Here is a 20408-nt window from a genome sequence, read left to right as displayed (position 1 = left end):
AAAACAGTATATATTTCAAGTATAGAGGACAGGATATACTTTGGATAATCCTCTGAAAAATCACAAATACATATGCTTCCTTAGTCATCTCTTTTCCAGAGCTGCTGAGTCAATTATAGTCTTAAAAGATGATTTAAAAAAATGTATGCATGTGTTATGTGTACATATGTGTTTATGTATGTGTGTGTGTGTATATGTATATACATATATATATACACACGCACACACAGAAACACAGAACAGAGAAGGAAAATGATTTTTCAAACCATTATTTTATTTAACAGAAGCAACAACTGGGACATTTCTAGACCGTACAGTATATTTGATATAAAAATAAGAAATTCTTCAAAATATGTATTAAAAATACAGAGTTTATGTATCTAAGGTACAGAGAAAATTTGTTCTACATTTCAGTTACCCAAAACAACAACTTGTGGTCTCCTCCAATTGCACACAGTGGGAGAGTTCTATGCCAGGAAAGACCAGATCCGACGGCTACAGAACCAATGAGGACAGGCTACAAAATACATGAAGAATTAAACTTAATAAATCACCAAAGTTGATAAGTAAAACTACCCTTCAAAAACAAGAAATGCATCGATAAATTGTTTTTGGTTAACATAGTGGAAATAGAATTAAAAATTTGCTTCCTCATAGGTGAAACACACACATTATTTGTTTGCAGCTGGCTAGAATGAAGGATACAAATAACCTATGAAAACTGTTGTAGCTTAGACTCAAACATTTTTGTAGCCTAAACCAAGCAAGCAAAATTATTATATTTCAATGAAAAAAGAAATAAAATGCTTCTTACATGAATAATGGCAACAAGTCTGTTACCACCAGCAATTTAAACATCAAAAAATGCTTTCTTTTTCCAACGTAAGCAGATAAGACATTCATAAATGTGTTTAGTTACACATTACAAATTTGGGGCTATGAGTAAAAAAGTAAAAAACACACATTTAAAAACACATGCCACAAAACAACTCCTAAATTACCTGAGGGTGTCCTAAATGATGAATTTGAAATTGACTTGCAATTTTGCCAGGATAACCAGTGGTTGCAAACAAGTTCTCATTAATTGTGGACCACCTGAGGAAAGACAAAAACATGCATAGTATCTTAGAGATAACTATAAGCTTTTCTAAACAAGTTATTCCTTTTTGCACAAAACCGATAGTTTTATAAGTCTAAATTTGTTAATACAGCTTTACAACTGGACTGGAAATTTCAGGGAAGTTAGCTATAAATATTTTCTCATTCTGTGAATATTTATTAAACGCTTATTACCACGTGCCACTTTGTTAGGTTCCAAAGTTACACAAAGTTAGCAGTTCTTATAACCAAAGGGCTAGCAGTGTGGTAGGAGATATAAACAAGGCATCAGACAAATATAAAATATTTCACAGTGCAATACACTAAAAAAAAAATTTAACGTTTTCATTGACATTCGTTATAAAATCAGTGATAAATTCATGCATTTAAACTCCTTGGGATGAATACAAACAACTAGAATATTTGGATATTTGAATATTTAAGTTTCAAAATATCCCAGACATTGAAACACAGTGAATTAATGAATCAAAAAGCATTAATATAGCTTCAGTGACATGCCTAGTACTGTAATAAGTGCAAAAGGGAAGATAATAAGAAAAAACAAAGGATTTTTTTGACCAAAAAAGAAAAAAAAACAAACAAAAAAGAAGAAAAAGAGAAAAGGCTAAAGTCTAGTTAATATTTTTATATGGGCAGACATTAGTTGTTGTCCAATAGCCTTTCTGACATTTTCTCAAGCTAACTGAACCCCAACTACATTCTGACAGTGTGTTCAACCCCAAGGGATGACACGCAATGAGAACAATTCCTAATAAGAGAAGAGTGTTCCTTCCTCTCCTCGTACTTTGGACAAGCTTGTACAAGGCTATGATGCCTGGAACTCTGGTAGTCATCTCATGACAGTGAAGCAACAAGCCCAAAGCCAGGCCGTGGTGGATGGATGGAGAGGGAGGGGGCTGAACTCTTGGCAGTGATGACCTACTAAAGCCAATCCTCGAGACTGCCTCCTTCAGAAGCCTTTACATCTCTGTGATGTGCTCACATTTCTGAAATCAGAGTGCACCTTACAATCTATGGCATTCTTACATTTTCTTGAATATATTTTTTTTATAAGGTGTACAAAAAATGATGGTGTCCCCAAGTCCTATAATTTTATTGGAGTTGTAAGAAATGTACTACTGGTTTTAGTCTCCGTTAGTAGTTTTCATGTTATTTGAAGTTAAAAGCACCCTAATGACTACTTTATGCAATGGAATATTATGCAAAAATCAATGAGAAAGATCAAGATGTACATATTAAAGTAGAAAAAAGTCACAGATACAAAATATACTGTTTTCTCATTTAAAGCATAATAATGAAGTTTACATGATTTTAAGTGCATAAACACAGGCCCGTGCATAAACACGGGCCCACCTACACTTTACATCTTTATCAGAACAAACTATAAGGAAGTATATAACCCAAATTGTTGGAGTGGTATTAGTGGAGTGGCCATGTGTTTTGTATTTTATAAAATTCTTCAAAGAAGGAAAAAAAATTCTTCAAAGAAGGAAAAAAAATTCTTCAAAGAAAATATTGGAAAACAAACCACTCCCTCACCCAGACCAAAAGACCAAAGCAAAGACGTAGTTAAGAAAGCAAAATAATCATCTATTAAAAAAAATCAGAAAAGGAACACAAAAACAAACACGCCCCCAATACCTCAATGTGAGGAGAAGGTTGGGAAAGTATTTGAGATGGTGGCACAACATGTAACAAAATAAAAAAATCAAATATAACTCCAACAAACATGGTATATTACCTGAATAAACAGGCTTGATCCATGTGGACAGGTCTCTTATCTTGAGGATAACTAAAAGATAACATTTTTGTATTTTATGAATTTATGTGCTGGTCTCAAGTAGAGGAACTTAAATTAAGGTTTAAACGGTATTTTTTCTTTAAAGGACACAATACCCAATGTACTTCAACTGTGACAAAATTCCAAATAAGCACTGGATTAACATAAATGAAATATGACAGAGACATAGATCTGATTTAGAACCATGATAGAACACCATTGTTCAATAGAGTCAATGGTTTTCTTCTTCTTTTAACATAAACATTGCTTAGATCAAAGATTTCTTCCTTTGCATTGTTCTTCCTCAGTTACTATCCATAAACCTGCAAAGCCTGAGCATATATCTCTGTTATGTAAGAACCAACAGCTCTGATCTTTCTGCAGGAGACTTGTTTCTGCTCTACAGTGAGGCTCAGGGAAACAAGAATGGCTCTGTGGACCATTTAGCAATAGCCACTGACTTTTTTTGTAAGCAAGCAACAGATAAATATACCAAGAAAGTACCTGGATCGAGTAATATCCCAAATTAACCAATCATTTCCTGCAACAGCTCCAACTTTGAAGGTATTTTTTAAACACCAGTGGGCTGACATTAATGGCATCTGTTCTGATTCAAGAGATAAAATAGCCTGTTGAGTCAAAAGATCATAAAACCGGATTGTTCCATTCTTCTCTGCAACCATGAGCTGTAAGACAGAAAAAAAAAAAAACAACAAAAAAAAACCAACTCAATTCACTAGCCAAATCTGAGGCAGAAATTCACTATTATATAGTAATATGCAAATATTTGCGTATATTACAAATGGGACATCAAATGTAAATGAAATAGGAGAGGCCTACATAAAAAAAATTTCTGTCAAACATTTAAAAACTTACATAAAATTGGTGAAAGACTCAGGAAAATTTGGTACAATTTTAAATGATGATGTATAGTTACCAGGAAAAAAAAAATAAACCCAAAGAATTATTCTGGGAAAAGCTATAGCTTCAAGTTAAGTAGTCTAGAATGGATAGAGAGCTAAGTGTGTATTTCTCAAAGAGATATATTATGTTTACACATCCTTATGAGATGTGAATTTGTTCCCAGAATGGAAGGCAGCATAGTGTGAGGAACATGGCTGCTTCCTCCACTTAAAAGCTAAGTGACTGGCCAAATTACAAATCTTTGATTGGCAGCTTTCTCCTTTCTAAAATGGATATGTGAGGATAAGAATAGCTACAGCATTTTTGTGCTGATTAAATGAGCAATACATGGGAGCGCCTGGCTGGCTCAGTACATAGAGCATGTGACTCTTGATCTTGGGGTTGAGAGTTTGAGTTCCATATGTTGGCTGTAGAGATCACTTAAAAAAAAAAAATAAAAGTAATATATGTAAAGCACCCAGTACAATGCTTGACAAATGTTAGCCACTCACTCAGTAAACACTAGTTACTCTTATTTCAGTTTCTCCTTTATTCTAAAATACTACTGATTTAAGATGTTGAACTCGCTTGCTTCCTTCCTTCCCCTCTCCCTCTCCTTCCTTCCCTTCGTATCTAAGAAATATTTTATCAATGCAAAAATGATTATAAGATAAATTTCAATCTTACCAAATATTAAGATGTGAAAAAATTTATTTCTCAGACTCAAAGAAGCAAGGCATTAGGATACTCACTTATGGCAGTTAAGGTAAAGAGATCACTATGAATGGGTAAGTAAGTGTTGCCCAAATAAAATAACAAAATGCTTTAAAAACTTTCTGTTTTCTGTAAAGTTCTAACTTTTACAGAATGGTCTTGTAATTCTGATTATATAAAGGTGAAAACATTCCTGAAGGTGTGAAGTACCAGTGGTAGCCTGGAAAGAATGAGAGACTGAATATCAATAATCATGGGTGCTACTAATCTGTTGAGTGACCTGGAGTTTGCTTTTTTCCTATCTGTGAAATGTTAGATAATTACATCAGACTCAAAATGTTTCCATCTGGCTATAAGTAAGATTATATATCACAGTACTTTTCTAAACCCTTAAAAGTATTGTTACTACTTCTAATAAGATATCATGTCTGGCTCAGAACCACTGGCAATCATTCTATTATTCATCATTTAGGAGACCCTCACCAAGCATCTACCTCTACCTTCCCCCACTGTTTACACAGACTTGAGTCTTATTATTCAGGGTAGGTAGAGTCTATTAGGTTGCTGCAAACAAGGAATTAGTGAATATTGAACACTGATCCTAGAGGAAATAAAGGGTTGGGTTCTTGTGAGTCTCTGGGCATAGTATTTTTTTGTCAGATGACCAATATATAATCTTGTCTTATGTATGTTTAAAAATACCGTATTTCATATTTATTGATTAACAGAACTCACAGCTGGGGTGCCTGGGTGGTACAGTCGATTAAGTGGCTGACCCTTGGTTTTGGCTCAGGTCTGATCTCAGATTCTTGAGATCAAGCTCCTCATTAGGCTCCACACTCAGCACAGACTCTGCTTGAGGTATTCTCTTCATCTTTCTCTGCCCTTCTCCTTCTCCTCACTCCTCAAATAAAATAAATCTTAAAAAAAACAAAAAACAAAAAACAAAACAAAACAAAAAAAACCCCAACAAACCTCACAACTACCAGCACTCTAGCTCAGGCTTGAATAAAGCTTATCTAACACAATGTATTTTCTCCATAAAGCACATCACAGCCTTCTGGCACTTAGGAATTCTAGACCGTATTTTAGCACTTATGCTTGGGGGGCCATTTTACACGGTGAAATCACCAACAAAAAGCACAAAAATGTAGCCCTAAATAGACCACAAATAGGACACTTTTTTTAGAGCATGAGGACTAAAACAAGAAGGCAAGAGCACTGGCCTCATTCAGCCTTAGCTGGAAATGTGCACATTGGCCAACTCAAATTTCTTGTTACTTTGAGCATGTCTGTGACTGTGAAATGCCATGAGTACTGATACTGGGGTTATAAATAAGTTCCAGTGAGTAGACAAACTTGCAGATATGGAATCTGTGAATAATGAAGATCAACTATATATATATATTATATATGTTTATGCAAAATACAATGATAATTTCAACAGAAGTCAAAAGTAAGAGATGATCCTTGATATCAAGAAATTTCCCATTTCAGGGCACCTGGGTGGCTTAGTTGGTTAAGTATCTGCCTTCGGCTCAGGTGACCCCAGAGTCCTGGGATTGAGCCCCCACGTGGGGCTCCTTGCTCAGTGGGGAGCCTGCTTCTCCCTCTGCTTGCTGTTCTGTCAAATAATAATAAAAAAGAGTTTTCCCATCTAGAGAAGAGAATTATGAAAAAAAAAAAAAAAAAAAAAAAGGACCATAGACTATAAGTAGAATATTGGTAGTCTTTGCAATTACCGGATTCTTAATAGAAAAGAAAGAACTTAAAACTACTCTTTAATAGGCAGGATGTTAAAATAATACTAATACTACTAACAATAACAACAGGTCAGTGACATATATGACAAGATCAAATTCAACACTGAGCTTTTATATGCCCTGTCTTATTGAGCCTCCTAATCACTGTATGAAGAAATTACTATCATTAATCCCATTTTTCAGAGGAGGAGACTGAGGCAGAGCCTGCAACTGCATTCAGGTCCTGAACCAAGGTCTGACTACAGAGCACATGTATTTCTTATTGTAAGTTGGACTGTGAAAGTCGGTGAATGGTCTGGTGAGCTATATATAGCTGAGGGTGGGGAAGCAGTGGAAATGGGAGGAGACCAAGGGAGCCTTACCAGAATTTATAAAAATATTTGAGATTTCGAGCCTGACTCTAAAAATCTTAAGGATTTCAGGTATAAATTATGGATTGTGGACAGGCAAAGTTCATCTGGGCCAGGTCCTAAATTAGGAGAGGCAACCAAACAGGAGGTTTAGAAAAGACCTTGTTTGGGTGGGTCCTAGCTCTGCTGTATGATCTCAAGCAAATGACCTCACATCCTCATCAGTAAGAATGGAGCTAATAACAGTACCTATTTCATAGTGTGGTATGAGGATGGTATGATTTAATTAATATATGTAAAGGACTCAGAACAGTCTTAGCACAGTACAGACACTCAAAAAACATTCACTATTATTATAGGTTGAAATCAGATTGAATACTCAGTTATTTATCGTTTTTTAAACTATGCTCAATTGTGATGATAGGTTATTTTTTAGGTTGAAAGCAGAGTAAAAACGTTAAGTAAGTTTGGGAACTGCTGTAGCTAAGAAATTTACAGAAGAATTTTTCCTTTAGGTCTTTTCTCAGAACCATAAACAGAATATGCATTGAATTTTCAGAGGGGAAATATCTTTTGTAGCACAGAACACTAGAACTTGAACTAGAGTGAAATCAAATCTGTGACTGTGTGGCCTTGGGCTTATTACTTATTAGCCTTTTCATGCTTCAGTTTTATTTACCAAATGAATAGAAAAATGTTACCAACCTCAGTGTTTTGTGAAAATTACAAAAGAGAACACATGTAAAATACTCAGCACAGTTCCTGGCACTCAGAAAGCATTCAGCAAGTGTTGGTTGTTACACTTCATGTCATTTAGTAACAGTCTACTCTCTTAGAGTCAGAGATGAAGATGTCCTCAGTCCCAATTCTCTTGATTCCATGACATCCTAAACTTTTGGTTCTGTTACTACTACCTGGTAAAATCCTAGCTCCAATTGTGGTTAATTAGATTTAAGATCTTAATTTCTTGAGATATTTTGATTTTTGTATCTTTTACTATTAAATGCTTGTGCCTGCTTTGTGGTTTCCAGACTACATGCTCTTTTGTGTAGTTCACATCTCACATGATTTTCATAAGAATTCTATGACACAGGTAATCATGGACCTACCTCTCTTCTCTGGCTGCCTCATTTTCATCCAGACTAAGCAAAACAGAACAAAAATTCTGGGCTTGATTGGATATATCAGACCAAAGAGAACCACTAGATCACTTTAGTAGTAGTGTCAATAATGACAAACAGCTAAAATCGATCTAGTGCTTATTATGTGACAGGTTCTCTTTTAAGGACTTTCTAAGAGTTCACTTATTTAGTCTTCATGAGTTTCCATTTTACAAGAGGAAGAAGTAAAGGCAGTGACTGACAGCTTTTGTGACTTGCCTGAGATCACACAGCTAGTATGTGGTAGAACTGGGACTGAACTCCAAGCTTAATCACTTTTTTGTCGCTTTTCCGTATTTTAGGTTTTTGAGTTTAGGGGTGACATGATGAAACTGGTATTTTAAGATTAGCTTAACTGAAGTGAGCAAGAAAGATCAAAGGGTGGAGAGCCAAAACTTTTGAAACAGCTAAGCCTTGGCGAGAGTTACTTGTGGGAACAGAAAGGTGAAGGATGCACCTAATGAGAGAGGAGTGTATTCTACTAATGTGTTCCTAGGGAAGGAAAAATTAAAAACCTGGAAAAGGCTGCATATACGGAAGGAAGACATCAAAGGCGAGGTCAGGATTTTTTGAGTGTATGTGATCTACAGCAGGGACTTCCAAACATTCTGAAGGCATGGAAGCAATAAATGGAGGAGGTGGGGTGGGATGGAGTTTTAATGATATACAGAAGAAAAACAGAAATTAACTTAAAGCACATGGAGGAAAGGGGTCTGAATCACAAGCATTAAGATACAAGTTTTGGGATAGAAGTTGTAAAAAAAGTTCTCATTTGTCATCTAGGTCACAGATTTTAAAAAGTAGCCTACTTGGAGTGCTTGGGCAACTCAGTTGGGTAAGCATGCAACTCTTGATTTCGGCTCAGGTCATGATCTCAGGATCTCATGATCTCAGGGTTAGTAGATTGAGCCCCATGTCAAGCTCCATGCTGGATGTGGAGCCAGCTTAAGATTCTTTCCCTCTCTAACTGCCTTACCCCCTCATGTACTCTCTCTAGAAAAAAAAAAAAAAGGCTATTGTATTCATACACGGTAATATTAATATTTAGGTAGACCCACTGCTATAGGGGAGAAATCTGGCAGGAAATAAAATATAGGGCCTGGTTTCAAAAATAATACTTATAGACAGAACAATCCCTATTTATGTAATATGAATAAATTGCAAAATTTTACTCATGCAAATATATAGGCTGTATATTAAACAAGCTTTCATGGCATCCCAAGGCTCAGAGAACATACTTATATAGTCTGGTATATAGTCTGGGACATCTCAGCTCAGCATTACCTCCTCAGTGAAGGCTAATGTGCAGATCTGATTAATGCTTTTTTATGTCATTGATCTATTCACTAGATCTTTTTATTCCAACACTTAAAATCTGTGTTGCCGTATTTACGTGTTTTTCTTCCTGATAAGCCATTCATTGTATAACTTAAGGGCAAGGGCTTTATTCATTCTTTTATCCCCTTTTACACATAGAATGCAGTATAGATGAGAACTACCCTTTCTAACAATTCACAAATACCTGGTGAAAGAAGAGTTGGCAGAGGAGAAAGAAAAAGGGAAGGTCCACCTATATGTGCTCAAGAGGACTAGAATAATGCAGCTTCAAAAAGCAGGTGAGCAAGGTTTCAAGATAGAAGTAACAGAAACGGTTTTCTTATCTGTTAAATGAGGATCATCATAGTTGCTATCTCATAAGGTTGCCATTAAGGATTAAGTGAGCTAACAAGAAATGCTGACAATGGGCCAAGTACATTTAGCACTATGTAAGGGTTTGCTATAATTAATCAAGCTCATCTTTTTGGGCAGTGTGAGGATGGAAAAGAGTCAATAGAGAAGCATGAAGACATTGGAGAGCTCTAAAAAAGATACTGAGGGAACTGGCATGAGATCTACACAGCTAAGGAAATAACTTTATCAAGATGGACTTAGTAACTTCTTAGATTCTAGGGAAAGACAAAACAGTGATGTCCAAGAGAAGATACTGGCCAATAAGAGAACTCTTTTGTTGAATGAATCCTATCTTCTCAATGAAATAAGAAATTAATTCAATTGATAATGTCATAGTATAGTTTTAGAATTTTAGAGAGCTGTACTCTGAATAGGAGCTGAATAGCACTGCAGCCAGCTCAAATTTGCCTTATGCCACTGATGCTTTCTTGTGAGTATAGATTTTAACTTTTTTTTGTTTTTAATGAATACTGCTACTAAATAGTCTGAGTATCTGTCTTTAGATTGCAATCTAACAAAGAGCAGGAAAAACGTACTCTGAAAAAATGTCATTTATGGATGATGGCAATAAAATACAAAATTATAGAGCGTTTTTAAGTTACAGAATTCTGGACTAGTCCAAGTGCATTTATGGCAATTAGAGTTTCTGAGGTAGAAAAAGTAACTGATTTTTCTCCTCTATGTATGCATGTATTACACATGTATAGGTCTTTTCAGCTTGATAAAAGAAAGCTAAGTTATAAATAACAACCTTAAAAGTTTCCTCAGGATGCCAGCACACACTCATTCCAGGGGAATGAAGAACAAAATGAGCTGTCTGCATTCCTTCCAAGTTCCAAATCCTAATTTAAAAAAAAAAAAAGGCATACAATGTTAAATATATTTGCTATATCACTACTAAAAAAAAGGAAACTTCCATGAATTTATTTAAAGCTATTAACTAGAGAGTATAAGGCAGACATTTATACCTAAAGTATATGTTAAAAAACACTTATAATTTTAGAAAATGTGAAAGTAGTATGAAGAATTTAACCTTTATCATAACCAATCATGGAAAAACAGTCACATACATTTCTGATCTAACACAGCAACACTGTAACACAGTAGCCAAATTAAATTATTCATATGTGCTTTTATTTTGTGGGCAGAATCTTCCAGTTTCCAGTTCACCAAACAGGCTACATTCCTACTCCAGTTGTCATTTCAGTAACAAATAATTTCTGCCAGGGGTGCTTTTTACACACGCGCGTGCACATGCACACACACACCCTTCTAATATTCCTATTTTTCAAAATACCATACAAAGAAGCTAGTTTGGGGTGATGTGATGTGAATTTGGGACGATAATTTCTGTACTTATCTATTTCTTCTGCTTTTGGTTTTTCGTGCCAGAGGCTACTTCCTATCTTACACCCTTTCTGATACCGCTCACTCCCCCAATTCTCCTTATCGAAGGTGGCCTTGATTGAAAGCTAACAGATTAAAGGTTGGCTGAAGGAACAGATACTCAGTTCCTCCTATCTTCCTCTCCTCAGTACTTGGCGAATCCATAGTAACAAGGACCAAGTGGCTCACTGACCAGGCTTTCCTAACCTCATGGTGGAGGTCAAAACTTAGCCTGGGTGACTCAGGGGTTTAGCGCCGCCTTCGGCCCAGGGTGTGATCCTGGAGGCCCGGGATGGAGTCCCACGTCTGGCTCCCTGCATGGAGCCTGCTTCTCCCTCTGCCTGTCTCTGCCTCTCTCTCTCCTTTTGTCTCTCATGAATAAAAAAATAAAATGAAAAAAATAACAAACACAAAATTTACAGATCTCAGTAATGGCACTCTGCTGGGAGAAGTGCGACTCCCTCCCCAAGCCTGCGAGCTGCCCCACTCATCCTTCCTGCTCACCACTGTTACTCCTCACTGGCCCAGAGTGTGGCAGAGCCGCATGGCAGGAAGCAGGAGGCAGAAGTGTGAACGGTTGGCAAAGTATTCACACCACTCCGGTCTTTAAGAATTTATTTTTTTTTGTGTATTTTTTTATTGGAGTTCGATTTGCCAACATATAGTATAACACCTGCAGTGCTCATCCCATCAAATGCCCCCCGTCAGTGGCTGTCACCCAGTCACCCTGTCCCACCGCCCACCACCCCTTATTCGTTTTCCAGAGTTAGGAGTCTCTCATGTTCTGTCACCTTCTCTGATATTTCCCACTAATTTTTAAGAACTAAGACAGCCCATTGGAATGGAGGTGGGCAGGGGAATGTGGTAACTGGGTTATGGGCAGAGGGGGGCAGCTGACGGGATGAGCACTGGGTGTTATACTATGTGTTGGCAAATCGAACTCCAATAATAAAAATACATATTAAAAAAATAGAATGTCTTGGGGATCCCTGGGTGGCGCAGCGGTTTGGCGCCTGCCTTTGGCCCAGGGCGCGATCCTGGAGACCCGGGATCGAATCCCACGTTGGGCTCCCGGTGCATGGAGCCTGCTTCTCCCTCTGCCTGTGTCTCTGCTTCTCTCTCTCTCTCTCTCTGTGTGACTATCATAAATAAATAAAAATTAAAAAAAATTAAAAAAAAAAAAAAAAAGAAAAAAAAAAAGAAAAAAATAGAATGTCTTAGACCTTTTTTTTCCCCTAGGGTTTATAGTTCATATCTCATTAGACACCATAAAATAATTTCAACAAACATTTAAAGATTAGGGGAAGTTTTACTTCAAAAACAGTAGGCATATGGATTGGACAATACTGCTATTCTGTGCCAAACCACACAATTTCAAATATTTATTCTCCCTTGTAGAAATTATAGGGTCTCCAATTATGAAATGTTATAGTCATAAACTAATGTAAATGTTTTTCAAGATGATTACTTGATTAAATAATTTAGAAGTGCACTCTTTTCTCTTGCCAAATCAACACTTTTCATCTATATTTACTATACAAGAGAAACAATTACAATTTAATTGAAGAGGGGAATAACATTTACTAATGGTTTGTGCAATTGTGTTTCACCCCCCACAATGAATAAAATTATTAATTATGGCAACTGAATATTTCTTTCTTCTCTATTGCCTCTTGCATAATAAAGTGCTGGGCTAGCATATATTTTACCACTACTGAAATAGTAAGAATATTTGGCAAACTCTGTAAGTCTCATGAGAGAATCGTTTGAAGGCTCCATTCTTTTGAACTTATTCTAATATGTATCTGATTTTTGTTTGCTATTCTATAAACTGAATATGTACCAGGATATTTTCATGATTTTTTCCTTTTATTTTTTTTATTTTATTTTATTTTTTTTTGATTTTTTCCTTTTAAATGAAGAAAACCAAAGAGGTAGAAATTATGAATAAAGATATTCAACAAAAACAGGTCAATTAATGAAATGTATTTTAATATGGTCCAAGGAACCAAATTTTAGTCTAATTTTTGAATAGTATTTTATCCTGACAGAATCTGACGCTTAAAAAAACCCAAAAACAAACTGACTTAAAAATGAGGAGGGTGATCCAGATTACTTTACCATACTAGGATATAGTGATTTACATGCTCATTAAGTAATTCTCAGTAGTTGCATAATCCAAGTACTAAGTATGCAAAATACAACAAATTGGGCTGAAATGATTTATCAAAACTACATAAGATACAGATGGTACACTTTAAGTTATTAAATCTTATTTCCCTTTTTGATAGGTTCCGTAATTAAGCTCTTCTCCAATCCCTTTGTAGAGCTCAACTCATTTTTCTGTCCTTACTTCATGGCTCATCTAGTTAATATTAGTTCCATCAGATAAAAATCACATTCTTTTATTTTTTGGATACAGTTTTTGCAGTTCGCTATACATAATAAAAAAACACAAATCTTAAGCATACAGCTCAGAAAGAACAGAACCCAAATTAAGAAACAGTATTTCCAGAACTCTGAAAGTTATCTCCTGCTTCTTTCTAGTCATCCTTCCTTGCTCTCTCACAAAAAAGCACCTACTATCCTGACTTCTAACAGTACCATGTACTTTAGCTTGGTTTCAACAGCATAAAAATGGAGTCATAGAGGTCTGGCCTCTTTCACATATCATTAGATTTTGTGAGATTCATGAACATCGCTGCATGTTGTGCATCGTTCACTCACACTGCTATAGGTAGTACTCCAGTGAGTACACTGTGATGTATTTACCTATTGTACTGTTGACACTTAAGCTGTTTCCAGTTTTGGCCATTGTTAATAATGTGGCTATAAATTCTCTTGTATGTTTTTTTAGTAAATACAGATACTCACAAATACAGAAACTCACAAACAATTTTTTCCACTCCTCCACCCCACCCCCGAGTATATACCTGGGCATGGAATTGATGGGTTATAGTTTACAAATAGTTTTCCAGACTGGTTGCACCTTTTCTTTTTTCCTCTCATATTTCTTTTAATTATCAATGGAAAAAACCTATACTTTGACAAATTTCCAACAAAAACAATCTTAAAACCATCATTTGTCTGACAGGCAAAATGTACAACTTTTCAGTTGGTCTTATTTGTAAGGCAGATTTTTGAAATCATCCCCTTTTTCTTATATTGTTATTTTCACATATGTATATATGGATTAACTTGCATCAATTTTAAAATATGGTGAATACAATGTATAGTCAAAGCTTTTAACTGACCTCCTTTGACAGACTCTTCCTTTTTCCCCTATGTAGGATTGACAGGAACAAGAAAGCTGTTTTCTAATAGGCCCACAACATGCAGTTTTTGTAGACTTAGAGGGAATATGAGTTTTTTGCTTATGAAGCCACCATAAGTGGCGTAAACCCATGGTTATTTATTAGTGTAATGACGCAACTAATATAATACTATACGTAAGCTAACAGAATATCAATGTGAAAGAGCTGTTTCAATGAAACTAAGTTGGTGGGAACTGACTAAAGATAAATTTCTAACTTAAAAAAATGCTCTTAAATTAGGAAGGTGTGTCAGTAACAAAAGATTAAGCAATCAAAGTAAAAAATCTAGATATATCTAAATTAAGAATTAAGCAAATGTTTTCACTGTAGACACTGTTTTATGGGTGTGGTTCATGCAAAAAAAGATCCAGTGCTGATCACAGACTCATAAATTACAGAAAAATAAAGGTCTTGGCCTAAAATTAAAAAAATGGCAATTAGCAAATTGGTAAATTTTCATATATATGCTATACATTACAAGAAGGTAGGTAGACAATTTCTTAAAATGATTTCCTAAGCTTACTCACACTTTTTAAGACCAGATTAGTTTAATTATTTAATTAATTAAATTTTAATTCCAATGTAGTTAATATACAGTGTTATATTAGTCTCAGGTGTACAATATAGTAATTCAATAGTTCCATATATTATTCAGTGCTCATCAAGATAAGTGTACTCTTGAATCCCTTTTACCTATTTCATCTATTCCCCCCACCCTCCCCTCTGGTAACCATCAGTTTTTTCTCTATAGTTAAGAGAGTCTGTTTCTTGGTTTATCTCTCATCTCCCCCCCTTGTTTCTTAAATTCCATATATGAGTAAAATCATACGGTATTCATCTTTCTCTGACTTATTTCACTTGGCATTGTATTCTTTAGCTCCAAATATGGTGTGTATACACACACACACACACACACACGCTCCACATCTTCTTTATCCAATTATCTATTGATGGACACTTGGCCTGCTTCCATAGTTTGGCTATCATAAATAATGCTGTAATAAACATAGGGGTGCACATATCTTTTCAAATTAGTGTTTTTGTATTCTTTGGGTAAATACCCATTAGTGTGATTCCTGTATTGTAGGGTAGTTCTCTTTCTAATTTTTTGAGGAACTGTCTCCATACTGTCTTCCACAGTGGCTGCACCAGTTTGAATTCCTACCCACAGTGCAAGGGGGTTCCATTTCCCTCACATCCTTGCCAACACTTGTTGTTTCTTGAGGTTTTGATTTTAGCCATTCTTATAGGTGTGAAGCGCTATCTCATTGTGGTTTTGATTTGCAATTCCTTGATGAGTGTTGCTAATCATCTTTTTATGTGGCTATTGGCCACATGTATGTCTTCTTTGGAGAAACGTCTCCATTTTTTAACTGGATTATTTGTTTTTTTGGTGTTGAGTTGCATAAGTGCTTTATATATTTTGGTTACTAACTCTTCATCAGATATGTCATTTGCAAATATCTTCTCCCATTCAGTAGGTTGTCTTTTAGTTTACTAACTTTTTGATTATTTAACGAACTACAGGTTTAGACCATGTGAGATAAGAGAGTTTCTGTTGTAATAGGAAAAAAATTAATAAATTTGAAAATTCGTATTACTTTTTCCAAACTTACTGCTAATAAATTTGTTTATAATGAATAAAATTACTTAAAGTTAATTATAACCACAGAAGCATACCTTTCAAGGACATGGAACATCACAAAAAAAGAAAAGCTGTTAGAGTTCATAGCCTTCTTAATATGCATAATCAAACACATGGAAAGATAATAGACTATAAAAGTATAAAAATATAATAGTATCAAGTTAAACTACCTTGACCAAAACTCAGGAGCTATATGAAATGTATTGTTTACCTATTTAAATGTTTGCAAGGGATTTCAAAGAAAAGCTTTTAAGGTAAAATTAATTTACTGACATATTAAGAAGTCAATATTACAGATTAAATCAAAGGACACTGGAGTACAGATAGCATCCCTCTTCAAGTAAAGGAAAATAAATGACAGTTTTGACCTAATTTGACTATCAAAAACCCCCTCCAACCCTGCCAACCCTGTGGTCCTTTCTAAGTCGAACTCTTAGATTTCAGCTGTAAAATGTACTGATGGAGAACTGTCCAGATCTACGATTATGAATTACACTTTACTTTTGGTAGTTTATTGTTAAAATTATTGCCTCATTTCAGGCTGAGCATTTTTCAGTAGAATATTAAGTATCCCTACCATATGGTATTTAAATATAATTGTCCCATTTAATTAATAAAAAGGTCCCGTAAGTTGAATGTTGGTGTATCGGAAATACGCTAGATATTCTCAAGGGTCTTTTAAATTGTCAATAGAGGGAGATGTTCCCTCCGAGAATATGAAAGGAAATTTCCTGGGTAATACTATGTTCTTTATTTGCTCTCCATTTTTGGCATCTCATTCTCTGTTAAGGAGTTCACTGTAGAAGGAAACTTCTGCTACTAAATATTTCTGACAACACAGACAAAAGAAGGAATGGATGACTTAAATGACACATCTGTAATTCATTTGACCATCTCTAATCAGTAAAGCAAAAAATACTAACCATAATCTTTCTTTTTTTTTTTAAAGATTTTATTTATCTATTCATGAGAGACACAGAAAGAGAGAGAGAGATGCAGAGACACAGGCAGACACAATCACTAAGTTACTCATCACAGTATGGATAATTTAGAAAAAGGAAAAACAGTATATTTCCTTAGTATGAGAACATAGAAATAGGAAGAAGTGAAACAAATTACAAAGTAATTTAGTGCTAAAATGTCTGGTTTGAGGTGCAAAATCTAGGGATTAGATGGGCAAATCTTGACAGTGGGAATGGTAAATTAGTGTGGTGACAGTGGGGGCAACAAAAATGGCATGTTAGTATAAAATAAGAATTTTGTATAGGGTATATACTTTTAGTATGTGTCAGTATTTCAAATATATTGAGGACTAAGATTAGACTAATTTTGCTTTTTATTTTAAATGCTAGATACTACTAAGCAAGTAGTATTAATGTACCAGTAAATATTAATGATAAAAGAAACAGACTACCAGAAATTTTATTCACTTGAGTGTAAGAAAAATTATAAAAATGAAAATGGTAATTGCATTTGCTTATTATTTGATCCTTCAATAAAAAAGATAATGAGTCAAAATAGAGTCAATAATCAAAGGCTGTATTTTGAAGGAGAGACAAAGGTGGCCTGTTTCAAACACAATACTAATAAACCAAGTAGTATACATAAAATAATCTACTATTGTAAATCTTCACAAAGCCTTGGAAGAGTTAAAAAACCTTATAAGCTCACATGTTATTGCTTCATTTTGTTTTCTTGAAATTATAAACAAATTCGGCAGAAACTACAAGCTTATCATCACATAGGTGAGAAACCAGCTGAGGCTGCCCCAGGGGAAAATTAACATCTTAATTTATGTAGAGAGATAGATTTTTGAAGGATAGGAATGAGAGAAATTTTGTCACATTTAAAAATAAACCTTAAAATTAAACTCTCAACTGCAAAGAAATACCATATGGTAGTCAAACAGATCATATATAATGATTTCATCTTCAAGGAATTCAGAGTAAAAGGACTTTTCCTTTAACATAAACACCAGTAATACTATCCAGGAAATATCAGAATTTCATTATTTCCAAGAAAAATTTTGATATATGTTACAACCTAAAATTTGACTATTATGTTGTAAATGAGGGAAAGTAGTCCATATTAGTGACATAAATGGGCTTTCAAAATAAACCTGAAAAAAGTTTATGGATCTGATTCTCATTTATACAATTCACTTACTGCAACCACACGAGGGCCACATAAAACAAGCTTAAATTACTGCAGTCACTGATATGGTAATACACCTTATGAAATAGTGGTTTTGTATTTCATCTACAAGGGCACATGAGAGAGAACAAAGAATTGAATATTAGAGAGGGGTATGACCAGTACACAATCATATAAAAGTTTAGTAAAGTCTTGCATCACTTTATAACTTTTACTCAGTTATAACCTTGCATTAACATACTACTTTACTGCATCGAATTTAAAAAGGTCTGCAAATATGATCAACAGATTTTAGTATATCTTTTGGATAGTTCTTTCTTATAAAGACAGAATCCTTACGTTCCATTCATTGGAGGAAAACTATTACCAAACCCAACACAAACTTTATTTATCCCATTCTTAAAGCTCTTGTTATAACTGTGCAATAATTATCTTCATTCAAAATGTTACAAAAAATTACATGGACTTTTAGAAGCAGAGAACTATATTTCTGCAATTATTTAACCATACATTAATAATAAATAATATAAATTCTGCTGATTTCACTTTGTACCTGGCATTATTTGGCACAGTTTACTTGCTCCTGATTAAGGGATTAACCTTTCCAAGGAATGCTTTACTGAAGGCTCCTTGTCCCCTTCTTTCTGTTTTCCTGCGAGGACTATTTTTAACTAGATCACATATTTTAAAATCCCAGTTGGAGTGGGGGTGGGGTAGGAACACTCCATCTTACCTATGGATTTTGAAGACTCTCAAATGTACATAACAATGGTAATATGGAAAGAACTTGACTAGCATGAGGTACAGAGAAGACATTTGATAAACATTCTTTTTCTTCTTGTACAATGTTTCAAAAAACAATACAACTGGCTTAGTGAACATCTTAGGTAATTTAGTATTCCCCTATCCAATGGTTTGGTTCTATTCCTAAAAAAAAAAAAAAAAAAAAAAAAAAAAAAAAAAAAAAAAAAAGAAAAAGAAAAAAAAAAAGCAATCTTATTTTTTATATGCTGCCCCTCTCCCATTCTTTTTAAAAATGATAACAGCTAGAACATGACAGCTACTAATATCCCATGTTTTATAGACGAAATGAATAGCACATTACATGTTTCTATTATTTTAGTCTTAAACTAAAAATTCTTAGTTTCTATTTTTTTTTTTAATTCTTAGTTTCTAGAAGCCAATTTTTCTTCACCATAAATTTTATCTAATATTTAAAAAGACTATTGGGGAGGTGGAGGAGGAAAGGGATTTACTTCTGACATCCTTTGTAGTAACAGTGAGTACTGGGTCTTCTATTTCTTTTGTATCCCCCAAAGTACTAAATGTTGGCTATACTAAATGCGTTTAATAAATAATTGTTGATCTGACTTGTTCTTACAGAACAGTACTGTTTTTAATATACAAGAACATCTGTTATTTGGCACTGACTTAGGAATAAGATGTTCTGTATTAGTGAGTTTTTAAAATAATAAACTTAACCCATTAAATACTTAAACACCATTTTCACCTTCTTTTGGAGGTGTGGGATAATTAATCTTTCTAAACGAATATGCACTTATTTACTTCTCAAATATTATAATAATTTTAACCTCCTTTTGATAATGCTGGATCATAACTATGGACACGGGTCCTGACATTTCCCTGTGCATATGTATACATATGCATACATGCACATATGTGTATATACATATACATGTATATTTAATTATGTGTGTATATGTTTATGCACATGTATTTGAATATGGTGGAGATGATGAGGAACCATCAAGGAAATGGTATCAAACATGAGGGTGAATGGTTAATGCCATAATTTACCTGAGAACTGGTCTTAAACACAAAACACATCTGTCAGATGTTTTGGTGATGGCAAGATGCTGTGAGAGGTACGGAGTGGTATTCATTACTTCCCCCACTCACTCACTGAGTACCTGCCACAAGGGCACCCTTGTAAAAGCTGTGATGACTCCAAGGTAGTAAAGCAGGGCTGACCCTGAAAAATACTTTACTAGTGCAAAGGCCAGAGCAGTCTCCTCTAGAGTAATTTTCCTTACCCCTACATAAGTCTGTTTCTCTTTACTCTTTTCCTCACCTATGAACTGGGCTAATAAAATATAAAGAGGGAACATGACATCATCATTTCAAGTACGGTATAGAATGTTTTAGCAAAGGCATCTTTCAAAAATTATAAATTCCTCATAAGTAGAAGGTAACACTTCTGTAGACATGACTCTACCATTCTATCAATTTTATTAAGCCCTACATAATGCTTGATTTTGATCAGAAGACACAGGTAATCTGAATATCTGCTTTTTCAATAATATAAAAAGACTAAAACTTAATGAGTGTTAAAGTAGAAGAAGCATAATGCAGTAAAGCTAGATGGCCT

The 20408-nt window shown here is 34.7% G+C and overlaps 1 protein-coding gene across 3 annotated transcripts in view; it reads right to left on the bottom strand.

The window, feature by feature from the left end:
• Nucleotides 1–253: 253 nt before the first annotated feature.
• The window catches only part of NUP37 (nucleoporin 37), a 42432-nt gene continuing 22277 nt past the window's right edge, over nt 254–20408 (bottom strand). For all 3 annotated transcript variants that reach the window (XM_041739063.1, XM_041739062.1, XM_041739064.1), the window contains 5 exons: nt 10272–10362; nt 3404–3585; nt 2861–2911; nt 1002–1095; nt 254–517 (listed from right to left, as the gene is read on the bottom strand). In XM_041739063.1, the coding sequence (XP_041594997.1) occupies nt 404–517; nt 1002–1095; nt 2861–2911; nt 3404–3585; nt 10272–10362 (532 nt within the window). In that variant the 3' untranslated portion in view covers nt 254–403. The remainder of the gene's footprint in view (nt 518–1001; nt 1096–2860; nt 2912–3403; nt 3586–10271; nt 10363–20408) is intronic.

The sequence above is a fragment of the Vulpes lagopus genome, chromosome 23 (assembly GCF_018345385.1).
Source record: "Vulpes lagopus strain Blue_001 chromosome 23, ASM1834538v1, whole genome shotgun sequence".
Classification (NCBI taxonomy): domain Eukaryota; kingdom Metazoa; phylum Chordata; class Mammalia; order Carnivora; family Canidae; genus Vulpes; species Vulpes lagopus.
The sequence above is the reverse complement of the archived record's forward strand: the minus strand, read 5'-3'. Positions and strand labels throughout refer to the sequence as shown.